Raw genomic sequence first — 18,335 nt, forward strand, 5'->3', positions numbered from 1 at the left:
ACACATGGAACTTTAAAATAAATATAAACAAGAGAGAATTTGAAAAATTTGGCATCTGAAACCACAGAACAAACAAATTAAGTTTATCTGAATCCTCGTAGCTGTTTATAGACACAAATAGAAGAAATTTGTTGCGCACACTTGCTCAAAGATTATCGTTGAGTTGTTATACGCTAAACCATTCGAACCACCATTATGCGGCCTATTAGCTTCGTGGTCATTATGGCTTCACATTTAGTTTGTAGTCACCAAGGATGTGTCATTTTTTCAATGAAAAATATTTGATGTGTTCCATACCGAATATATGATACCTTTCTCCTTTAATTGCTGTGTTCTTTTCTAGATGTACATGTTTCAACTGTTTTTGATTTTCATCATGTACTGACATCGTACCTCCGTGGGCAGTAAAGCCCGGTCCCCACCCCGCCAGCACCAGCCCCCGCTGGCGAAATGCACCCTCACACCCCTCCTCCGCGCAGTCACCATCACTAGTGAGTCTTCGCCCGCGCGCGACCAAGGACGGAAGTGTAACTCTGTGAGACTCCGCGAGACGTGAGACCGCGAGACGTGAGACTCCGCGAGACGTGAGACCGCGAGACGTGAGACCGCGAGACGTGAGACGCGAATAGTGAGATATGTGAGTGTTTTCCGGACGCGAACTCCACACCGCCGGCGAGCCTAGTGAGCTGCACAGGGGCTGACGACCCACACCCATCGTGGCCTAGCTGCAAGCTAGCCTGGCGCCCATCCGGACCGAACAGTATACCAGCCGACTTCCCTACTAGGCTCACCCGCTAACGCAGCCTCCGGTACCGGGACGACGGCATTTGGCGCCCCTGCGTGTGGCAAAAATAAAGAAAATTTCAGTTTTCTACAGCAACTTGTCAACATCCAAGCTGAGTGGTATGCGGGGAAACGGCCATTTCGTGCGCGCGACGTGATTAGGGTCAGACAGGCAGGCGCGACCAGCGCAGCGAACAAAGAGCATCCCTCCCCACCCTCGCAACTTTCCAGCGGAGCGAGCGACGCAGCTGGCCTGCGTCACGACCCAACACCTGTCGGAGCTATCGCCCTTCTCTTTGTGCGATCGTCCGGGCAGCTATCGCCCTCCCTTTTGTGCGATCGTCCGGGCAGCTATCGCCCTCCCTTTTGTGCGATCGTCCGGGCAGCTATCGTCCTCCCTTTTGTGCGATTGTCCGGGCAGCTTCCCACACTCCTTCCTCGACGCTGCGCGCGCAGACAACAGCACGACCTAACCTCCCACTTCCCCCCCCCCCTCCCCCAGAGTTATCACTCTCCTCTTTTTGCGGTCGTCCGGGCAAGGGGCCACCACGCCTCCCCTCGTTTCAGAGTGCGCGCGCACGACCATGTAACAAACAACTACGATCAAAACAAACACCATACACCACTCCATTAGTTTTGATTCTTAAAGATTCCAATGTTAAAAGTAATTTAAACATTTTATTAAACATTTTCGACTGACCATCACCTCAGATCTGATAATAAGACCAACACAATGTTACCCCACACAATGACCATTTTCTGTGCTAAATGCTCCTTGCCAAAAAACACGGATCTACTGACGGGAACATTACCATGGCACAACACGTGCCTGTGTGCACCGGACATGGGAAAAGTCCCAACCAAATGTGAGACCGTGGCCAACGCATGGGACATACCAGGGAACCCCATCTGGAGAGGGGAGACAGAGGTGAAGCCACCACTTCCTTGGCAACCAACCCAAGGAAACCCAAACACTGGTAACCCCTCCACCGGGACACCACCCGTCGACACAAAACCAACTCTATGTAAAAACTGCGCTCAGTGCGGCTCCAAACAGACGCCCGTGCAACAGTACTCACCACTGGTCGACCTGAGCACACCATGGGTAGCAGCACCACATGTGGAGATGAGTGCCGGAAGGACCACGCTACCGTAGTTCAGCGGACTATCACACGAAGACACAAGGGCCTTCCTGCGACAGTGCAACGTACGCTTGGCGCGAGCGAGGGTACCGGTTGACGAGTGGGCGCAACGGACGAGCGAACAGCTACGAGGCGCTGCACAGCAGTGGTGGAGCCTTTGGGGCCAGTTCGACATGCCATGGCCCGAGTTTGTGGACCGGCTCACACGGCGGTTTAACACTGGCCAAGCGATAGTACTCTGCACGTCCCAATTCTACGGGGAACAGCAGCGGGACGGGGAGCAAGTGGAGCTGTTCATCGCCCGCAAAGTACAGTTGTTTCGGCGGATCGCCCCAAACACGGATCTGACATCTGCGCTCCCGACCATCACCACACTGCTACGTGACGAGCTCCAGCCTTTTCTCCACAACAGCCAACACCTCTCAGTAGAAGACTACGTGCAGCAGGCAGTGGCCACGGAGAAGAACTTGCAGAAAATCTGGCGGCGAGGTGCACCAGCCCCAGAGCGGGCAAACAGCAGCCACTTCACAACACAGTACAGCCGGCCGACAAACCAACCAGTCAGGACAACCGAGTGGCAAACCCCACCCAGACGACAGCGGGCCATCGAGGGTGCGACAGCACCACCAATGGCACTCAACCCACAGGGCTACCGTGAACACTTACAGCCACGTGAATATGATCGGCCACCACAGTGCCAACGAGGCTGTCCCAGCGGAACATACCACTGGCATCGTGAGTGCCCCCTCCCTCCATCACAACGCCAGCACCCGACGACAACCTCATCGGGAAACGGGCCACCGGGGGCGCGGAACTAAGGAGCCCGCCCCCCACAAGACCACCATCCGCACCACCGACCATGCCGGCACCACCTACCACAGACCCAGCACCATTAACATCATCGGCACCACCTGCCACAACACTCTCCCGGGCACCAACTGCCCCACCACTGGGTGCACCACTGGCTACTGGGAGCACAACTGGCCCCAGGCCAACCCTGGGCCAGCTGTTCCAACTGCAAGACCACCTGCTGCGCATACCGGTGGAGGTGAATGGCCGGCCGGCCGCAGCGCTGGTGGACACAGGCGCCAGCCATGTGTTCATCACCCCGAGCCTCGTACCACCAGGGGCACTCCGGCCTCACCATGCGGAGCTGCGTCTAGCGACCACCACACGACCAGGAGTGACGGTGGGCCAGGCGAAGATTGAGGTAAGCCTTCGGGACCTTACTACCACAGTGACTGCCCTTGTTGTGGAGGATTTACACGAGGCCCTTGTCCTGGGACAACCATGGCTAGCAGCACATGATGCTGTAGTGGAGCTAAAGTCAGCCCGCGTCCACGTGGGAATACAGAAACGGTTCACAGTGTATGGCATAGGCTTCACACCTGAACCACCTAGTGAGCCGCTGACTCTGAGACAGTTACACCACGATGTACCCCTACAGTATCAAGCCGCCATCGAACAGGTACTCTGCGAGAGGCAGGGTGTGTTCGCCACAGCCAGCCCACTCCGACGCACCACAGTAGCGGAACACCAGATCCCCACCACCCATGATCGACCTATTCACCAGCCACCTAGGGGGTATGGCTTCAGGGAGCAGCGTGCCATCCGGGAGCAGGTGTCAGAGATGCTGCAAGATGGCGTCATCGAGCCATCCAGTAGTCACTACAATTCCTGTGTGGTGTTGGCCCCCAAGAAGGATGGCTCATTACGGTTTTGCGTCGACTTCCGGCCCCTGAACGCCATCACCGTCAGTGCTCCGCCCCCTCAGATCAGTGTCGAGGCCGCCTTAGCTGGGCTAGGACGGGCCAAGGTGTTCAGCACCCTTGACCTGAAGGCCGGCTACTGGCAGGTGCCCATACGGCACGGGGACAGAGAAAAGACAGCCTTCACCATCCCGGATGGGCGGCGCTTCCAGTTTAGAGCCATGCCTTTCGGCCTTAAGTGCGCACCTGCAACATTCCAGGAAATGATGACACGAGTGCTGGAGGGCTATTTGGGGCAGTTTGCCATGGCCTACCTGGACGATGTCATTGTGTTTTCTGAGACATGGGAAGACCATGTCCAACACCTAGCACTCGTCCTGGAGCGGCTGGCCACTCACCACTTAACGGTAGCTCCGCTCAAATGCCACATCGGCGCTTCAGAAGTCGAGTTCCTGGGACACGTCGTGGACGCAGCGGGTAACCGCCCACAGCCCAGCCACCTGCAGAAAATCGCAGAGGCCGAGGTTCCCCGGACCCGCAAGCAATTGCAGCGGTTCATCGGCCTCGTCAACTGGCTGAGGAGTTATGTACCGAACTTCTCTCATGTCATTGCCCCCCTGACTGACCTCCTGTCCCCACAACACCGCTACCGGTGGGATGCAATTGCTCAGAAAGCATTTAGCCAGGTCAAAATGGTGTTCACACAATGCCATACTCTGGCACGGGTCGACCCAGAGCGTCATTTGTACTTGCAGACCGACGCCAGTACCCTGGGGGTAGGGGCCGTGCTGTTCCACCTGGACCAGCATGGGGGTCGGCAAGTTATAGATTATGCCAGCGCGAAGTTCGGCTCAGCAGAACGTCGTTATCATAGTAACGAGCAGGAGTGCCTGGCTGTTGTGTGGGCGATGAAGAAGTACCGCCCACACTTGGAAGGGAAGTCCTTCACACTTCGCACAGACAACCAGTGCCTAACCTGGTTGCATACAATGCAGGGAAGGAAGGGCAAACTGATCCGGTGGGCGTTGTTCTTACAATCCTTCGACTTCAACGTCGAACACGTCCCCGGAGCAGACAACCAGCTGCCCGACCTTTTGTCCCGTGAGCCGGACGAGCGCAATGAGCTGATCGACCCAGAAGAGTGGGAAGACATGTTGCCCCCCAACAGCCGAGACAGGCTACCTCACCCAGATGCGACTTGCACTCGGATCACAACCGACACACTGGAAGAGGGCGATCCTCCGTGTACCTCGAACGACGTCCACCGACGGGTACTAGAGGCACAAGAAGTCTCACCAGAAGCTGCCCGTCGACGCCAGCAGGTGACCGAAGGAGATCAGGAGACCTGGAGTACCCAGGACGGGACATTGATGAACCGAGCACCCGGGGAACATGTCGAGTGGAAAACATATGTACCACCCGAGGCACGGGAGGCTGTGCTACGTTTCCACCATGACCATGACTTGGCCGGCCACCCAGGTACTGACCAAACATGACGGGCAGTGGGTCAGTTCTACCACTGGCCCGGAGTCACCCGCGATGTACGAGATTACGTGCGTGAGTGTGAGATATGCCAGTCGCGGAAGGCTCGAAGACGAGATGGGGAGGAACAACAGCAGCCCCGTGAGCCCACCACGGCATTCCAAACACTAGCGCTCGACGTGATGGGCCCCTACCCACGAACTCCTAGAGGACACCGCTTCATCCTCGTAGTAACCGACCTCTTTACACGCTGGACGGAGGCCTACCCATGTCGGAACGTGCGGGCGGCCACGATCACCAAGATCTTGAGCACAGAGTTCCTGCCACGCTGGGGCTACCCACAGTCGGTTCTCACGGACAATGCCAGTCAGTTCCTGGGCCGGTGTTGGAAAGCCTGGTGTGGAGAGCAACAAATCCGGCACCACACTACACCTGCCTACCACCCGCGGGCCAACCCCACAGAACGCAGGAACCAGGAGCTGAAAGTGCAACTCCGCATCCGTTTGGGCCAGGACCATGCCCAGTGGGACCAACACCTCACAGACGCACTCTTTTGTGTCCGGCGCCGGACGAACGCCGCCACCGGTATGACACCCGCCGAGATGGTCCAAGGGCGCAACCTGCCACTACCCGGGGAGTGGACCACTCATGGGGTTCCGCACACAGCGGAAGATTTGGAGGAACGGGCCCAGCGTCGCAACCTCGCACACGAGGGCGCACGCCAGAGGCTATGGGCATACGCGCAGGAGATCACACCTATAACAAATCAACCCCCTCCTGGGGTGCGGGCCGGGGATCAAGTCTATGTCCGGGTCCACCCGTTGTCAGCTGCCCCTCGCAATTACTGCGCGGGGTTAGCCCCGCGATGGGGCGGGCCCTACACCGTTCAGAAACGGCTCGGCCAGACGACATACCAGGTATGCCTAGGCGGGCGCCGAGTGAAGAAAATACACCGGGATGACCTACGACTCGCCCCACTCCCAGGAGACAGGCTCCCGGGGAAACCGACTCCCAACTGCCCATCCGTCGACACGAGGTCACAGGGGGAACCGGATGAACCGCAAACACCCTCCGCTGGGAGGAATAGCGAACTACCCGACGTACAAACCCCGTGCCGACCGCAGCCTCAACAAGAAAACCTGGGGCAATTCAGCATCACAGATGTCTCAGCAGAGGAATCTGAGCCCGAAGCTGATGGCATGCTGCCCACCCTACCAGTCGTGACTGAGCCGGAGGAGCTAGACCCAGAAACACTGGAGTCGCCCACTCGCGGTGCCTGGGGCCACCTTGCACCCCTAGAAGGAGCCACCTTCACAATGTATGTGAGCGATCCGGATGAAGAACCACCCATCGGACCACACCGACAGTCACCGCACCCCCCCTTAGTGGAGGACTATGCAGGAGACCGGCCCACAACACCCGGACCAAGAGGCCAAAACCCGAGCTGCCCATGGGCCGGTGGCAAAACAGGGAGTCCCCAGTGCTATCAGGCAGCTGAAACCAACAATACAGACATGTCACCAGGTATCCCTGAGCGGGAGAGGGTGCCCTACCGTTCATTGTCAGTCCAAATCGGCCTGGAGAGAGAGACAATGGCATCACTGGACCCACAGATGGGCCCTTCGGTAGGAAGCCCAGCGCAGGAAAGGAGTCCATGCCATCTGCAACAAACGCGGGGGCAACCCGAATATGGGGTAACCACCGTAAAGACCAATGACAGCCCAAAACCTCTGGGGAGTCGGGCAGGAGACGGTCGACCTGACCACCCCCGCCGAGTACGACGGCCACCCAGGTACCTGGAGGCATACCACATGGGAAACATCCCAAGGGCCCTCGACTGGAGACGCCGCCCCCAGGTACACCACGAGGGACACAGGGGGAAGCAGAGCGCAGACCCTACCAGCGGCAGCTCTCACAGGTGCCTCCCACCTGGACCTGCTGCCAGCAGGGAGGGTGCAAACACGCCGCGGGGGCCAGAGCGAGGGGTAAGACCGGTCTTCTCCAGGGGGGGGGCATTTGACATCGTACCTCCGTGGGCAGTAAAGCCCGGTCCCCACCCCGCCAGCACCAGCCCCCGCTGGCGAAATGCACCCTCACACCCCTCCTCCGCGCAGTCACCATCACTAGTGAGTCTTCGCCCGCGCGCGACCAAGGACGGAAGTGTAACTCTGTGAGACTCCGCGAGACGTGAGACCGCGAGACGTGAGACTCCGCGAGACGTGAGACCGCGAGACGTGAGACCGCGAGACGTGAGACGCGAATAGTGAGATATGTGAGTGTTTTCCGGACGCGAACTCCACACCGCCGGCGAGCCTAGTGAGCTGCACAGGGGCTGACGACCCACACCCATCGTGGCCTAGCTGCTAGCTAGCCTGGCGCCCATCCGGACCGAACAGTATACCAGCCGACTTCCCTACTAGGCTCACCCGCTAACGCAGCCTCTGTTACCGGGACGACGGCAGTACAAAGTGACATATTATTAATTGGTAAAACACTAACATCGCATTTGGGAGGACCTGATCATCCTAATTTCGGTTTCACCGGTTTCCTAGATTAACTCAAGGCAGATGCTAACTAAGCTTCGCTGTATAGGAGACATACGATGTCCACGAGTACTGTACCTTGGACTCCTTTGGTTTCCATGCCACGTCCTTGACCGTTCACGAGGACACGCAAGTCCTCAGCAGTGCTAACCCTGGAGTTCTTCCTGTCGACACACCGAACTACAACTTACGACGGAAATTAGTACAGGCACCAAAAATTATCATCTCACAAATTGAACACTCTTGGGCCACATTACTTGTAAGGTCATCAGAGTACATGGCTAGTTGCATTCTGATCACTGGTAGAACCAGCGCTAGTCTCCAATGACACAACATTACCATCAACCAATGTTCGAATAACATGGTGAGCTGATACATTGATGAAATTGACTAATTTGTAAATAATTATATAGCAATGATGGCTAGCCCAATAGTTCAATATGCCATAAAATATAGCATATCATTAGACAGTAATATTAGTTGTTGAAAACTACTTAAAAGGTTGAAATTTACGCCAAATGGTAACACACCGAAAGGCTTAATGCGACGGAACCTCAAAGATCATAGTGACTTTCAAACCACATTGGTACCGACTCGCTCCTCATGTAGAAAGTCCACCTAGTCTAGCATGCGAGACATGTTTAAGTTTATTATAGAGCACCAATCATTATCTCTGCCTCGTAATAGCATTTATGGACTATTTTATGTTTGACCTTTCAAGCCCCATCAAGACTTGGGATGGTACCTAACTGCAACTCCATTGTTGATAAATCTTGGAGTAAATCAGACCCACAAGAACGTTCACAGCCCACTTCATTCCTCTGTGTTTTTTTGGATCACCGCAGCAACCCTCGATGATCGGGAACTGTGTTTTGGCGATGGTTTCGGCACGCAGCCTCGGCGGTGCGGTACTCACTTGGGGACGGCGTACAGCGGGCAGCAAGGACACACGCAGCACAGCAGCAGCAGGAACACGGCGATCACGATCAGCACGGACAAGATCATGAGCACCCAGAACAGTGCCTTGTCCTCCGGAGGCTTTGGAACCTGAGAACCGCACAGCCGCTTCGCAGTCGTTCACCTAAGTACATCATCTGCAATTGGGGCACATTGTCATGTGGTGCATCTTATGGGGATATTCGAAGCCAATGACTAGGGACACCTGTATTTCGCGAATACATTTCGTGTCAAGGTATTTCACAAAATACTGTAGCTTTTCTCCTGTGGTTATTGGCTGAGGTCGGTGAGAGGTGTCGTCCCGCTCTTGACGGGGCCAATGAGAATGTGGTCACCGTACTGCTGCACCCTCACAATTTGCCATGACTCTTAGAAAAAGCTACAATGTTTTGTGAAATACCTTGATGTGAAATGAAATCGCGAAATACAGGTGTTCCTACCAATGACTAATTGTTTGTTGTCCCTTTTCCTATCAAAGATCTCGATCGTTTATTAAGTTAAATTGACACATTAAATTGTTGCGCCCCATTCAAGACAACGGCCTTTGTGTATTGTCATATTGCCAATCGGAGCTGTTAATGCCTGCGAGACCATGGACATGGGTTCCCATAATTAGTAACTGATATCAATTTTTGTGTTTCCTCTCAAACTCTTTATTTAGAACTAAAATTGTAAAGTTTTACTCGTGTAACACAATAACCGTGGGTTCTCTGTCCACTCGCCATCATGTTTTTTTTTGGTGATATGTTGAGGTGTAGAAAAATTTGAATGCGTGAAGCAGATTATAGCAGGTGAAATATGTATTAGAAACGAGGGAGTTTATCGCACGATAGCAGACATTGGTGGATCCAGTTTATATTTATTAAAAAAATGTCCTGTTTTCAGAAAATAATTTTTTAATGTGTTACATCTTAGCTCTCGGTATACGACATATGGTAGGAGTAATTTAGTGAACGGAACGAAGTCATGAATGGAAATGTGTAACCATGGTAATGCCATCTGTGCCAAGTCCCAGAAATCTCGAAATGATGGCGGACCCGTGTGATTCATCCTTATATATATTGTTTTCGTGAACATAGCAGAATTTACTCCGCGCATAGGTATTAAAAAGTAAAACTTTATAACTGTATAACTATCATTTAATATGTTATAATTTATAGATGTAAAAAGATATAGCAAATTAAAAAAAATGTTATAACCGTGGTATTACAATTTTACAACCCTTGGTTAGCATTCAAATGCAGAGATAGCGCGGCGTTTGTCATATTGTAGAAACACAATAAATAATTAGCCTACATATATTTGACGCCATGTTGTATAACATAATTCCGTGATGAAATTTTTACAGTTAAATCTGATGTTGAATCAGTTCAATAAGGTTAATTTTTGTTTGCAGGAAGTCTTTACAGACTGATTTCTGACGTTTTGGCAAAAAAAAAAAAAAGCAAACATTTACTTAGTGTTATAATGTATTTTTTTGAAGTGTAAACTTCTACGGGAAGGTTTGGATAGGTAGTAAATTCATGTAAGTCGTCATCGACATGGTCACGTGACGTGTTAACGATAACACTATATCTGTTCCTATTAGTATAACTTATTGCGATTTTAAATATTAAGTATACAATTACTGTGCAGTAAAAAGTGAGTATAAAATATATTAATATTCTCATATAGATATATAATTTGAATAACGAAGAAAACGGAGTCTTTGTAGCAATATGACCTAAAAATTAAGAACATCAATGCACATTTTATAGTAATTCATGAGTTATTTTACTAACGTGATAAAGCAAATTTGTTGTGTGGTAATATTTTTTTTCGTAATAATTGCGAAAAGGTTTTCACTTCTGTCGGCAGTCCTCATGGCTGCTTTGAATTTTTTTTAAAATGATTCAGGTTAGTATTTTATTGTTGTGAATATTACGTTAAATTTTGTGTCCATAGAAATTTCGTATTATACGAGTGTTTCAAACACGAGGACCTCGCTACCGAGGTTAGATGTCGCTCATCTCTGGCGAGTACTGGAAGAGAAGTGTCGTCTGCCGGAAGGAGGCGGGGATGTAGACACGGTCCAAGGCGTGGTGGGAGTATTGAAGAGGTTAAAACCGTGCGCATGCATTCCCCACTACTTCTCAGCTACCTCCCCTACTTTGTGACGTAGTTTGAGTGGCAGCTCTGTGGACCGTGGTCGGAGTATTCGGTCCGCGCCATTGTGGTGATGTTCTTCCTGCTGTCTTCCTTAGTCGGTTAAAGCTTAGAGATAGCGAAGACCTGTTGTGACAATGCCAAATTGTGCAGTGTATGGGTGTACAAACCATTACTCAATACTCCCACCACGGTCCAAGGAGAGACAGAGCTCCTTGGGGAGGGGCACTGACCGGCTGCACCACGCTGGCCGCGGTGTGGTTGGTCTGCAGCAGCCTCTGCAGCTCGCTGATGTCCACCGTCGCCTGGCCGTCGTACAGCACGGTCGCCTCCACGATGCTCCTGCGGCACACGGCGCCCGCCACGCTGTTTCACACTCCGACTAGTTTACCTTACGAGCGAATCCAGTTGTGACTGGAAGATCATTTTCGTGAGACATAAAATTAGCCTTAATGTCGTGGTACATAGTCTAAAACAGGGCTCAGTTATGAGTAGTATGTAAATGGGGCTACTGGGTGTGGATTGTGATTGTCGTTCCGTAATCTTGGATTGTGACGTCACGGCGGCCATCTTGGATGACTGTGACCTTGACCCCAGCGGCCATATTGGATCCGCCATTTTTGATGATGTCATTTTGTTTTCTCGAACATTCCAGCAATTTGTTTTCAGCAATTTTGAATTATGACATCACCGTTGCAATTTCTGTTACGGCCGCCATCTTGAAAATCTTTATTTATTATCCGATTTTAATGAAATTTTTTTAACATTTATAAAAAAATCAATTAATAAAATTTTAATAAAAAATTAAAAAACAAACTTTTACGGCACGGAGCTCGGAGTCCTCGGTTCGAACCCGGTGAGGGGAAAAAAATAAAAATGGCGACCGACAATCACAATACACATAATCCACACCTAGGACCCAGTCCCAGTAGCCCAACTTACATACTACTGTTATGGTATCAACACCATGGTCGTTGTGTGAATCCTGGAACTAGCTTTATTTTATTTGTTGGTATGACAGATTATACAAGTGTACGTTGGGGGGTAGTTTTAATTATTGAATCCTCAGTTATACCGACAGGCCTTCTACGCAGTGGTGGCTTATAGGCTGTTGCCAGCAGTGCTTTTTTTTTACGCTAGGTACTATACAGGCTTGTTTTTCTCCTGGCTGATGTCACAGACACTGGACCCCTTGGTTCTGCTTCCGACTGTACTCAAACCTGTGAAACTGTTGCTCGCCTTGTGGCCAGTTTTTTATCCCTCATCAGATAGAATTTTAAATTATTTGAATTAATACAAAATTACGTATCTTTTATTATTTTAAGCAGTCCAACTGTAATACTTTTTTTTTTTGCTTATGGTCGTTATTTAAGTTTTTGTAAAAATGCAGCTGTAATCGTTTGTTCTTAATTATTGATTAGTAAGATCCTTCAAGTTAAAAAGTTGTAAGCATTGTAATAAAAATAAAGACAGCTAGCAGAAGGGACAGACATAGCTGGGGAACCGGGTCCGGCAGAGTTCTGCTTCATGGCCTCGACACTGGAGTGTGTGCGTGGCGTGTGATGCAGGACTCCAGCAGACTGTCGATGGCAGAGGAGGGCTTGCTGCACCGCGAGATGCTGGCGAGCGGACCGGACTGGGCTCAGCATCTGCGACACCTCCAGCACCGCAGCGGCAAGTAAGTCCGCCGGCTCCTCTTAGTGTTTCTGGTGAAGGAATCAAGATCTTGGTGATCGCATGCAACGTCGGTCGTGTGTAGACGTAAAGGAATTTTTGTTCACCGATGGGTTCGCTTGTTCAGCCATACCATATTTGTGCCACAGAAAGTGTATTTTCAACTCAAGGGCAAAATCGCAAATTTACCACTTTTACTGCTAGTCGTCCCTGGAAGCACGAACGTTAATTTGTGGCCCATTTTGTTTGAATGTATGTAATATTTACATATTTTGGGGACCCATTTTTATGACGAATAAGTTAAACAAATTTCGCGGGCTGTCTTCTAGTTTTAAGTTAAAATTTTAATGTATTATTTGTAGTGTACGTTTACAGCATAAATTAGTTTTGGATTTCCCATTTAAAATTTTTTGTTGGGGCATATAGGCCTATAATCATGTTAGCGCCGCGCTTCTGGTTAATGAGTTTTCATGCAGTTTGTAATTGCGCAAATGAGGTACCTTTCCTTTGCCTCTGGTTCTTGTTTGAGTCGTTATCAGGTGTTAGGGTATGTTTGTAAAATCACAATTAAAATTGTATTATGATTTTTGGAATTCTGGCGACATCAGCTTAATAAGGCTTGTTCCCTGCGGGTTTATCCTTTAATTTTTATTTCTTATTTTGCATTCATGAATATTTTTTTCCCCCGTTACAAAGAGTGCAAAACTACAATGGCGCATTGCTCCGGTGATAAAGGCAGGCGCCGGCAGTGCTGAGAAGGTCAAAGGGCTAAGAACACAGCCAACTGTCTGGTTGATGAGTGAGCCAGGGGGGGGGGGGAGGGGGCAAAGGGGTGACTATGTTGGAATGGTAGCCCTAGCCTCCGGTCACAGATGAAGCTCTTATACCTTCCCGATCAAAAAAAAAAGGGTGGGGGAGCAATCCCCATACAGTTCTGGCTTTATATACAGCTGTGGAAGGTCAAAAAATACAGTTCTGTAGGCTGACTCCCAAACTCCCCTGCGAGGGCGCTGAGGAAAGAACACTGCAGCCAGGGGCGTAGCCAGGATTTCTTTTCGGGGGGTGTTTACTTACACCATGCCCCCATACTATGGAAGGGGTTCGGGGGTCCTCCCCCGGAAAAAAATTTGATTTTAATGTGCAAATTGGTGCTATTTAAGCACTTTCGTAATTAAAATATTGGCTTTAAATAACATAAATTTGTGTCCCGACTTTATGATATTTTTAACGAGACACTGTTGAAAACTCATTGCTGAATATTAAGGGTTATCGGCTCAAGGGTTCTTTCTTAGTTTCATCTAAGTGCATTTGCAACAGCTAGACAAGTGTAAATTTTGTCATAAGTACATATATATATATAATATTTCGGGGGGGTGTTTGGACACCCAAAACACCCCCCCTGGCTACGCCCCTGCTGCAACGGCGCACCGACCTCTCGGGCAGCCGCTGGCGCTCGAACATCTCGGACAGCTCGAGGCGGCGCGGGTCGTAGGGCCGCACACGCGTGATGCGCACGTCGCCGCCCGTCACGGCCCTCAGGATGGCCAGCGTCTGCTGCAGGTCTGGCCGCGACCCGTTCACGATGAACTGCACCGTGTGCGCGTTGGCCGACGGCGGCAGCACGTGGACCGTCGTCGTGGACCACCGGTGCGGCACCCCTGCCCCCATCCGCACACAACACACACTCTCTCTGCACTCTCTGCACTCTCCATCAGACACATAACCATAGCTACCATCACGCCTTTCACAAGTTAGGATTCCGCCAGTTCCATAGCTTAACGTCTTTTTGAGCGAAACTGAGCACCTGGGAACGAATTTATGGATGAACTGACCCTACTGATTGATTTTCTTTTCCTAACCAAGCTGTAAGGGTAGAATGATTCACGAGCTTTATTGGGAAATTGTTTAGGAATGGCAACGATTATTGCAATAATGTTTACAATCCGTATCTTGATTCTAGGCTATGCAGTAACTGGTCAAGTTGGGCCGAGGAGAAACCTGCATAGACGCAAGGAACATCCAGGGCACAGTAATGCGGGGTGCAATGTGGCATGCTCTAACCGAGCTGTTTAAGTACAGGGCATGATACGAGTTGGGTGTGGAACTTTGAAACTGCAGTCCCCATTACTGGTGATAATCACCATATCAGTCTCAATGAACATTTACAGTGCTTACCATGAGTAAAGATAAGTAATGGCCGACAGGACAGAAAAGACCCGTGGGGTCTTCATTGAACAGCACTGTCCCGGCGGCCTCACTCACCCAGGTCGTAGGCCCTGGCAGTCATCACGATGGCCGACTGCGAGTCTTCCTCGTCGTCCAGATCCCTCTTGAGGCGCCCCAGGCGGCGGCCGCTGATTGGCGGAGAGCGCACCGTCAGCTCCCCTGACACAATCATACATTCCCTGTACCCAGGGGGGCACAAATCTGTAGGATTCACAAGGGTGGTCTGCGCGTGGGTTTTAACCGACACGAGTCATCTCTGGACACAATGCTTGTGTGTTGTACACTGCCCATATGCATGCAATAAGCGAAACACTTTAAAATATACAGAAACTTCTTCATAAATCATAGTTTTGACATTTACATTTATTAACCCTGATTCACAGTCACGTTTTTTCAAGCCTAATCGGATCCCCTCAGTGAGGGGCTTCTTAATACCAGCCCCCCACCTCCCACCCTCACGGGATCTGCGCCCATGCCAGTACCGTCCAGTTTTTGAAACATGTCATCCCTGCACCTGTTCGTATAATGTTTCTGCGTAAATGTCATATACTACAGTTGAACATAGGAATGGTACTTTTAAGACTTAAATCATTTCAAAACCTTCAACATGTGCATAAGCCAGACGATTTAGATAGATATGTCTTAAAACATAGTAACCAGATGGGATTTTTTTATCAAACTAGTATATGTGTTCTAAACGAACTTAAACTACTGTCATTTCACACTACATCGTCCCTCCTGATTCTTACACTCTCCCTGATTTCTTTGTTGGTTGCACTCCTTTTTCAAAAAAACTGGCCAGATGCTGGCCGAACTCGCATGTTCTATGGTACAGTGGCGCTGTTATAGTTGAGAAATTGATGGGGATACCGAAAATATTCAATCAGATAACTATATAACTTGTTATAAAAAAATTGAAATAATTTATTATCCTTTTTAACTGTTATCTATTCCATTTGTAGTAAATGCACTTAGTTCTTCTGAAACATTGTCACCCTCCTCACCGTTTGTTACTAAGCCTATTTGCGTTCAACACTCACCTGTGACCTCGTCCAACCTGAACTTGTTGGCGTAGTTGCCACTGATGATTTCGTAACGCACCACGTTGTTCGGGGCCTCGGCATCCATGTCATTGGCCTGGACATAAAATAATGTAATTGTTTTCCTATGTCAAATAGCCATTCAAGCGTAAAATTACACAAAACTCCATACATTTTATTTTGATACAACATTTCAGATCAAAATAAGGGTGTCCAATATTTTGTGAATTTAATTACCAATTTTCCCCATTTAGCTGCTTGGTTATATATTTTTTAAAAAGTGTGGTGTTGGTTCTTCAGGCGTGCCTAAAATAAAGGTGGTACAATCTTACATGCAACCTATGTGTGCAAGAAATTAATTATTTTACTAACATGAATGGGTTACTTGTGGGTAAATGAAAATTAGTGAACATGCCTTAAAATATGGTTATTTTAGTAACACGTGTTTGAAGGGATCATGGTCTTATTTGAAAAAAAGTCAAATTATTTTTTAAATTACATCAATTTTTGTGTTTATTTACAATGTTGCTCAACAATGTTACACTAGGAGCATGAGAGTTAAAGTTTGGGACAGGGAGTGTTGGACTGGGAGTGAAAGACTGCCAGCATAGTGTACCGTAACACTGAGAATTGCACAACAGCGAGCATAGCAATGCAAGTGTAGGGCTGGAAGCACAACGTGTTCGGGACCGGCAGCGCGGGGACTCACGGCGATGAAGGCCGGCGCAGTGAAGTTCCTCTGGCTGGTGGTGAGGAAGAACTCGTACAGCTCGCGGTCGAAGCGCGGCGTCTCGTCGTTCACGTCCAGCAGCTTGATGGCCAGCGGCACCAGCGCCCGGTTGCCGGTGCCCTCCGAGTCCCGCGCCTCGACGTGGAACCGGAACTCTGCCGGCAACCGAACCCGAGCATCTCTCTTGGCAGCCCTCAGTGCAAGGACACCACATCGATGTCGACTACCCACGAACACAATTCTAACGTCCTTCTTTCTGAGATTGGGCACGGTATCTTCACTGAGAAAAAAAAATGAGTAGAGGAAGGACAAAAAAACAGTCTTGTGAATAAAATCCTTTGTGGCCTAGTTCCCATAGCCTTTGTCATCATGCATAGCTATGCAACATGAAACCCAGTGTGAAAAAAAGGTCAGCTCTCAGACAGATGACATCGACCCGAATGTGCAGAGAAGGGAATAATGGACAGAAAGTGCTCGTGTTCTTAAATGGATGTTTTTTTTTAATGTAGTTTCTGCCAAGAAAGGGCTTTTATATTCCTCTAAAATATAGATTGTAGGTTTTATTGGCTAAAGTCATTACTGCTTTTTGGCCTCTGGGTCGTACCCAACGTTTGGGCATTTTTATGGATGTGGCTTCAATACAGAACCTACAAAGCAGCTATTCTGGATTTGCGATCAGAAGGAGGCGTAAGATAAGCTCTTAAAGCCTACCCTCGTCTTTTAGATTCGCCTGCACATGACCTCACCTGGCGCCGTCTCCCTGTCGAACTTGTGGTTGTTCCTGGAGACGGTGACGAGGCCGGTGATGGAGTCCAGTGCCAGGGAGGTGTTGAGGTGTCCCAGAATCCGCGTGTACTGCACCTCGCCGAAGAGACCGGTGTCCGCATCCTCTGCTTGGACCTGCAGCAGCCAGTCGCCGCTCCGAGCTCCGGGCAATGCTGTACTCCATCAACAACTTGTGGCTAGTTGCACCATTAGATTCAAACAGGGTTGTTGAGAGAAACTAAGGACCCGGGGGCAAATAATTTTTTTCGGACCTCCTCCATTATCTGATTTACATCTTTTCAAACCCCACAATTAAAAAAAACTAAAGACCAAATGTTAATATGCCCATAAGTGTAAATGTGATCAGCATGTATTACATGACTTGTAAGGTTTCTAATGAATTCTTGTAGCAATAGACCTGTAATTTTCGTTATTTCAGAAAAAAACATCTCGAAACTAAGTCTGCCCTCTTTGGTGCCTGTGCTCTGGTCATTTTGTCCTCCCTTCTAGACGTCACTGGTTCTAAACCATGATTTCGTTACATTAACTGGATTGACCAAAGTTCCGCCACTTTTTCTGTTGCACCATCGTGTTTTGAGCACTGAACGAAGATCATTGGGAACTTCGAGATGAACTGGTGGTCCCCAACAATGATCTCAGCATGGCCTCATAGGCAACTCGCTCGAACACCGGGGCATTGTCGTTCATTATCCTCCAGGTAGACGGTGACCCGTGCCGAGGCGCTCAGCTTTGACCCCAGGTGTGACTGCTTCAACATACCTGGGCCACAGTGGTGCCAGCAGTCATGTTCTCGGGCAGCGTGGCATCGTAGGCAGCTCGCTCGAACACCGGAGCGTTGTCGTTCACATCCTCCAGGTAGACGGTGACCTGCGCTGAGGCGCTCAGCCCTGACCCGGGCCCCAGTTCATGGGCCACTATCTGCAACACCGTCTCTGCAGTGTCGGTGTACAGATTCACAGAAAAGACTAAGGAATATATTGTAATAAGTTTCAAAATAAATAGTATTCAAACTTCGAAACCAGCACAATGATTAAGTGTAATTTATAAGTTGTGTGTGTTGAAGAAACATTTTTACATGTTGATCCAGAGCTCAACATTAAGCCGAGAACAGTCGAATG

General features: G+C 49.6%; 1 protein-coding gene across 1 annotated transcript in view; it reads right to left on the bottom strand.

Annotated features, from left to right (window-relative positions):
• The window catches only part of LOC134539613 (cadherin-86C), a 37,018-nt gene that overhangs the window by 4,416 nt on the left and 14,267 nt on the right, over window positions 1-18,335 (bottom strand). The window contains exons 10-22 of the mRNA XM_063381789.1: window positions 17,977-18,135; window positions 17,178-17,331; window positions 16,411-16,586; window positions 15,702-15,798; window positions 14,698-14,820; window positions 13,868-14,093; window positions 10,995-11,103; window positions 8,576-8,706; window positions 7,738-7,823; window positions 6,728-6,777; window positions 5,779-5,844; window positions 2,922-3,084; window positions 2,651-2,836 (exon numbers count right to left, since the gene is read on the bottom strand). Of these exons, the coding sequence (XP_063237859.1) occupies window positions 2,651-2,836; window positions 2,922-3,084; window positions 5,779-5,844; window positions 6,728-6,777; window positions 7,738-7,823; window positions 8,576-8,706; window positions 10,995-11,103; window positions 13,868-14,093; window positions 14,698-14,820; window positions 15,702-15,798; window positions 16,411-16,586; window positions 17,178-17,331; window positions 17,977-18,135 (1,726 nt within the window). The remainder of the gene's footprint in view (window positions 1-2,650; window positions 2,837-2,921; window positions 3,085-5,778; window positions 5,845-6,727; window positions 6,778-7,737; window positions 7,824-8,575; window positions 8,707-10,994; window positions 11,104-13,867; window positions 14,094-14,697; window positions 14,821-15,701; window positions 15,799-16,410; window positions 16,587-17,177; window positions 17,332-17,976; window positions 18,136-18,335) is intronic.

This window comes from Bacillus rossius, chromosome 15 (assembly GCF_032445375.1).
Source record: "Bacillus rossius redtenbacheri isolate Brsri chromosome 15, Brsri_v3, whole genome shotgun sequence".
Taxonomy (NCBI): domain Eukaryota; kingdom Metazoa; phylum Arthropoda; class Insecta; order Phasmatodea; family Bacillidae; genus Bacillus; species Bacillus rossius.